Raw genomic sequence first — 7,150 nt, forward strand, 5'->3', positions numbered from 1 at the left:
GACTGAACTGAACTGAAAGAGTTAAAAATTCCTTAATTAGAACATTTTTTTTTCAATTTGTATGGAAACACAGCAGATAATGAATAATGAAAACAATCTTGAGAAAGAAAAACGAAACTGGAGAAGTCAGGCTCCCGGACTTCAGACTATACTACAAAACTGTAGTCATCACAACAATATGGTACTCACACAAAAACAGACATATAGATCAGTGAAACAGGATAGAAAGTCTAGAGATAAACCCACACACCTATGACCACCTAATCTATGAGAAAAGAGGCAAGAATATACAATTGAGAAAATACAATCTCTTCAATAAGTTGTGCTGGCAAAACTGGACAGCTACATGTAAAGAATGAAATTAGAACACTCCCTAACATCACACACAAAAATAAACCCAAAATGGATTAAAGACCTAAATGTAAGGCAGGATACTATAAAACTCTTAGAGGAAAACACTCAGAACACTCTTTGACATAAATCACAGCAAGATCTTTTTTGATCCAACTCTTCAAATAATGAAAATAAAAACAAAAATGAACAAATGAGATCTAATTAAAAGCTTTTGCATAGCAAAGGAAACCATAAAAAAATGAAAAGACAGCTCACATAATGGAACAAAATATTTGCAAGTGAATCAACCAAAAAGGGATTAATCTCTTAAATATTCAAACAGTTTATGTGGCTCAGTATAAAAAAAAAATCAAAAAATGGGCAGAAGATCTACACTTGATCCTAGCCAAAAGGCTGAGAAACGATAAGCAGAATATCTATGTAGACATTTCTCCAAAGACGATATACAGATGGCTAAAGAGCTCTTGAAAAGTTGCTCAAAATAACTGATTATTAGAGAAATACAAATCAAACTATCACTTCACACTGGTCAGAATGGTCATTGTCAAAAAATCTACAAACATAAACGCTGGAGAGCGTGTGGAGAAAAGGAAACTCTCCTACACTGTTGGTAGGAATGTAAATTGGTACAGTCACTATGGAGAACAATGTGGAGATTCCTTAGAGTTTTAGTCACTCAGTCATGCCCGACTCTCTGCGACCCCATGGACTGCAGCCCACCAGGCTCCTCTGTCCATGAGATTTTTCTGGCAAGGATACTAGAGTGGGTTGCCATTTCCTTCTCCATATTTATGTAATTTTTTGCATGAGCTAGTCTTCTTGATGATTTCTTCCAGAACATTAAAAAACACCATAGAAAAATAAAGAGGAAGGATATATATATATATGCTTAGTGAAATTTCAGAGAGAGACAAATACAACATGATATCACTCATACATGGTCTAAAAATAATACAAGTGAATCTGGATACAAAGCAGAAATAGACTCACAGACATAGAAAACAAATTTATGGTTACCAAGGAGGAGAGGAGGAATAAATTATAATTATGGGATTAAGAGATACAAAAAAACACTATACAAGAATAAATAAGCAATGAGGATTTACTGTATATCACAGGGAATTATACTCAATATCTTATAATAACCTATAATAGAATATAATCAGAAAAAATCACTATGCTATACATCTGAAACTAATAGCTAATAATATTATAAATCAACTATACGCCAGTTAAATAAAAAAAACAAGCTTTCCTTTAAAAAAAAGAAAAAAGAACAGTGAGATACTCTTTGAATACTTACTTATACTATTTCTGAATGGTATATTTATTTTTTAATAATTACATGCAACATTTTAGCACATGAAAAATTTAATACGTTTCTTCATTATACAGTTTAGTAATAAACTTTTTTATTATTTATTTATACAGTTTTGTAATAAATTTTCTTTTGTAATTTCTATACTTTGTTTTATTTAGTTATTAACCTCATTCTCATAATATAGCTATCTTTTCCTTTTTAATTCAGTATTGCCTCTTATCTACAAAATATTCAATCCATTTATAATCATTTAGTCTCACGTAGTTATCATTGTCATATAAAAATAGTGACTCTTGTTTAGGAAAAAATCATAAACACCGAGGAGTAGAAATTTACATGACCAAGTCTCAAAACATTTGATTAATTAATAATATTAATGCCGCCTGAGTTGTCATTATATGAGTTATCCAAAATGTAATATTCTAATCATAACTAAATTTAAAATTGGTGATAACTGGCACTTAAGATTATAAAAATATTTCTTTATACTTGGCTGCTTTAAGATGCTGTTTGCCCAGAGCTCTGAAAGACTTTAAGATAGGCAGTAATACTACAATACTACTGAATTTTTGTAGAATTGTTACACTTGATAATAAAACTTGCCTGGTTAATCTAAAAAATAAATAAATAAAAAATATAAACCTTATTATTAATTAAATCTGAGTGTGGATGGCAAAATTCAGATGTTAGAAGCCTCAGATTCTCAAAGCTACGTGGGTAGTTTTCTTTTTTGTTTTGTTTTTTCTTCTGGGTATATAGACACTGAGAAACACAAAGGACTTCAATAGCAGTACATATGTATACCAGAAGAGCTACATCTTTGAGAACTGCTATCTAAGAGAAGAGTATCCAACATTTTGTTTTAATAGAAAATGTGCCCATTATATGAGACATGAGCCTTTACCAACATCTATAATAAAAAATAATAAGGATGTAATATTCCAGTGCTGAATTTACTGTGCATGTGTGTTCAGTCATTTCAGTCGTGTCCGACTCTTTGCAACTCTAAGGACTGTAGCCCACCAGGGGTTGCCATGCCCTCCTCCTAGTGGATATTCTCAACTCAGAGATTGAAACTGCATCTTCTTCATTGCAGGCAGATTCTTTACCGCTGAGCTACCAGAGAAGCCCGCTGAATTTACTACTCCCTAATAAACTGTGCAGCATTCTGAAACAGATGGGAATCCCAGACCACCTGACCTGCCTCTTGAGAAACCTGTATGCAGGTCAGGAAGCAACAGTCAGAACTGTACATGGAACAATAGACTGGTTCCAAATAGGAAAAAGTGTACGTCAAGGTTGTATATTGTCACCTTGCTTATTTAACTTATATGCAGAGTACATCATGAGGAACGCTGGGCTGGAAGAAGCACAAGCAGGAATCAAGATTGCTGGGAGAAATATCAATAATCTCAGATATGCAGATGACACTACCCTTATGGCAGAAAGTGAAGAGGAACTCAAAAGCCTCTTGATGAAAGTGAAAGAGGAGAGTGAAAAGGTTGGCTTGAAGCTCAACATTCAGAAAACAAAGATCAAGACATCTGGTCCCATCACTTCATGGGAAATAGATGGAAAAACAGTGGAAACAGTGTCAGACTTTATTTTTTTGGGCTCCAAAATCACTGCAGATGCTGATTGCAGCCATGAAATTAAAAGACGCTTACTCCTTGGAAGGAAAGTTATGACCAACCTTGATAATATATTAAAAAGCAGAGACATTACTTTGCCAACCAAGGTCCGTCTAGTCAAGGAAATGGTTTTTCCCGTGGTCATGTATGGATGTGAGAGTTGGACTGTGAAGAAAGCTGATCGCCGAAGAATTGATGCTTTTGAACTGTGGTGCTGGAGAAGACTCTTGAGAGTCCCTTGGACTGCAAGGAGATCCAACCAGTCCATTCTAAAGATCAATCCTGGGTGTTCATTGGAAGGACTGATGCTAAAGCTGAAACTGCAATACTTTGGCCACCTCATGCGACGAGTTGACTCACTGAAAAAGATTCTGATGCTGGGAAAGGTTGGGGGCGGGAGGAGAAGGGGATGACAGAGAATGAGATGGCTGGATGGCATCACCGACTCTGTGGACATGAGTTTGAGTGTATTCCGGGAGTTGGTGATGGACAGGGAGGCCTGGCGTGCTGTGATTCATGGGGTCGCAAAGAGTCAGACACAACTGAACGACTGAACTGAACTGAATATTTTCAGGACTGCAAGGAGATCCAACCAGTCCATTCTAAAGGAGATCAGTCCTCAGTATTCATTGGAAGGACTGACGCTAAAGCTGAAACTCATACTTTGGCCACCTCATGCGACGAGTTGACTCACTGGAAAAGACTCTGAAGCTGGGAAGGATTGGGGGCGGGAGGAGAAGGGGACGACAGAGAATGAGATGGCTGGATGACATCACCGACTCGATGGACATGAATTTGAGTGAACTCCGGGAGTTAGTGATGGACAGGGAGGCCTGGCGTGCTGTGATTCATGGGGTCGCAAAGAGTCAGACACAACTGAACGACTGAACTGAACTGAATATTTTCAGATTCCTTAGAGTAAGTGTTCGTATGAAAAACTGACCAGCTCAGAACAGAATCCCTGAGGAGAGGTTTCAGTGGATACTGAAAATCTTAAATACACTGAAAAGATTTATGATATGTCTTCCCGATCCAGGGATCAAACCCGTATCTCTTGCTTACAGGCAGATTCTTTACCACTGAGCCACCAGGGAAGCCCAAACAACATCATTAAATACATTGAAAATATATATGAAAAGGGTAATTAAAAGAGGACAATTTCAAAGAATAGTCAAGATCAATCTGAATTTCTTGGATTGTGCATGAAAAAACTCTTCTTGAAACTTAAAACCTTACCAAACAGTCTCTTCATTGCCATCTTCATCTCCTTGTTTCTAAATGTATAGATAATAGGATTCATAAAAGGAGTAATAAGAGCATCAAAGATGGCTAAAAATTTATCTATGGGTAAGGTAGGGAATGGCCACACATAGACAATAATGCAAGGGCCAAAGAAAAAAACTACCACAGTGATGTGAGCTGAGAGGGTAGAAAGGGCCTTGGATGAACCACCTGAAGACTGTTTGCGAACCGTGACCAGGATGAAGATGTAAGACACAATCAGGATAAAGAAGGTGCCCATGGAGATGAAGCCACTGTTGGCAGTGACCAGAAACTCCAGTCTATATGTGTCTGTACATGCAAGTTTGATGAACCGAGGAAAATCACAGTAAAAGCTATCCATTTCATTGGGGCCACAAAAGGGTAAGTTGACAACAAAAGCCAGCTGGGCCACAGAGTGGATGAGTCCAATAGTCCAAGCAACAGCCAGAAGAGAAGTGCACATGCTTAGGCTCATGATGGTCAGATAGTGGAGCGGCTTACAGATAGCAACATACCGGTCATAGGCCATGACTATGAGCAGCACCATCTCTGCACCCCCAACTGTGTGAATAAAGAACATCTGAGTGATGCAGCCTCTCAAGGAGATGACTTTGTGTCTTCTGAAAAGGTCAGCAATCATCTTTGGAGTTGCAATGCTGGAAACACCTGTGTCAATGAAGGAGAGATTTGCCAACAAAAAGTACATGGGGGAATGTAAATGGTGGTCTGAGAGAACTGTGAGCACAATGAGAAGGTTTCCCAACATACTCGCTATATAAAATACCGTGAAAAATAGAAAAAGAAGAATCTGGATCTCCCAAGAACTGGTGAGTCCCTGCAGCAAAAATTCAGACACCACTGAGCGATTTCCTCCATCCATCAACTTCATGCACAAGGCTGACCCTGAGGTTAACTGAAGAGCATAAGAGGGAGACAGACAATTAGTAAGTTGGAAAGAAAGTCCTTGCAAAAATGTCAGAAACTAAAGATCATCTTGCCATTTTAGAGTTACTTAGAGTTTACACTGTACAAGTAGAACAAAGAGCCAGAATCAGAAATGTCCCCTGCATAAATCTTTGGTATTATTTAATCATGTACCTCAAATTTAGTTTAGGCTTTAGTGTCTAAACAAGAAAGGAAAGTGTAGACAAAAGTACCTTTGGATTTAAAGAGAGGTTACTCAGGAAATAGATTTGTACTTTCAAATTTCTCTACTGAAATATGCCACAGAATGAAAACATGTACAAAAAGGTACAGAAAGCTGTCTGGAGAGGTGCTCTAATTCATTCTTTGTAATCGCTGCCTGATTCACAGTGTGGATAGACCATAATTTATTTACTAATTTCCCTGTTAATAAGCATTTACCTAGTTTCTAGTTTTGGGAGCCCTACAAACAATGCTACAAATATCTTTACACACAGATTTTTTTGTATTAATTTTTTCTTTCATGACATCAACACTTAAAATGAGATTACTGGGTCAAAGTACATATATCTTTAATTTGGGTAGTTTTGCTTGATTGTGTTTCCAAAAGGCTATAATAGACATATTTCCACAAGAATAAATGTTAACACTTTTTAAATTGTTGCCAGTGTAGTGAGTGAAAAGTTATAGTTCATTGTTACTCTAATTTTCATTGTCTGACAATCAAATGATTTGAACATTGCAGTTTGGATTTGCTTGTCTGTGAATTACCTTTCCGTGTATTTTCCTTTTTCTTATTGTGCTGTTTCTTGTCATTTGTAAGAGCTCTTTTTATATTGTAGATGTTAAGTTTTTGTCATTTGTTATATTTTTAAATCAATTACCCGCTATTTTGTTTATGATTTCTTTGGTTATACCCAAGTTATATGATTTAAATGTTATACTATTAAATACAGGTCTTACTTGCCTTATAGCTACTGAATTTACTCTCAGTTACGATCTCCTTTGTTCCTGGATCATACATACCCTTAGATTTTCTTTCAATATTTTATTATATTTTGTTTTCTATTTAGAACTGTGCTCTATTACATTTGTATATGTTTTAAAATATCAGTCCACTTTTAATTTCTTACAGGTATAATAGAATTGTAATGGCACCATGTAATGGCACCATGTGTTAAATAGCCTATTCTTTCCCCACTGAATTTAATTACCATTTTCATTTTGCTAAATTTTCAGATATTTGGGGTCTGCTTCCAAATTATTTCTTCTATTTCCACTGCTATATTTATCTACATCTGTAGAAATATCAGAGTATTTCATAATAGTGGCTTTATGCATTGTCTCATGATAAAGCAAGTCCCTCCTTTCCTGTTATTATTTTTCATGCTTTCTTGGCTATTCTTGAGTAGGTATTATTCCATACAAACTTTAAGATCATTTTATCCAATCCCCCTAAAAAATTCTACTGGTCTTGATTTTAATTGCATGAAATTTATATATTAACTTGGGATAAAGTATCGTTATGATGATATCTTCTCAGTTAAGAATATCATGCATGGGACTTCCCTGGTGGTTCAGGTGCTGAGATTTCTAGTTCTCATGCAAAGGTACAAGGTTGGATTCATGGTCAAAGAAGTAGATCCCACGTGCTGCT

General features: G+C 36.3%; 1 protein-coding gene across 1 annotated transcript; it reads right to left on the reverse strand.

Moving 5' to 3' along the window:
- Positions 1-342: 342 nt before the first annotated feature.
- Positions 343-5,449, reverse strand: LOC129562705 (olfactory receptor 4F3/4F16/4F29-like). The gene is made up of 2 exons (XM_055436102.2): positions 4,548-5,449; positions 343-373 (listed from the first exon to the last, which is right to left on the reverse strand). Exons 1-2 carry the CDS (start codon positions 5,447-5,449, stop codon positions 343-345), a joined length of 933 nt encoding a protein of 310 aa, XP_055292077.2.
- Positions 5,450-7,150: the final 1,701 nt, after the last annotated feature.

This window comes from Moschus berezovskii, chromosome 9, assembly GCF_049115385.1.
Source record: "Moschus berezovskii isolate FMDL1 chromosome 9, NW_MosBer_1.0, whole genome shotgun sequence".
Classification (NCBI taxonomy): domain Eukaryota; kingdom Metazoa; phylum Chordata; class Mammalia; order Artiodactyla; family Moschidae; genus Moschus; species Moschus berezovskii.

What these genes read in the sequence shown, in the direction of transcription:
- LOC129562705 (XM_055436102.2), bottom strand. Translation starts at nt 5,449, where the DNA reads ATGGATGGAGGAAATCGCTCAGTGGTGTCTGAATTTTTGCTGCAGGGA. An exon ending in AAGATGGCAATGAAGAGACT is followed by an intron (nt 374 to 4,547) that starts GTTTGGTAAGGT and finishes GTGTGATGTTAG; the next exon opens with GGAGTGTTCTAATTTCATTC.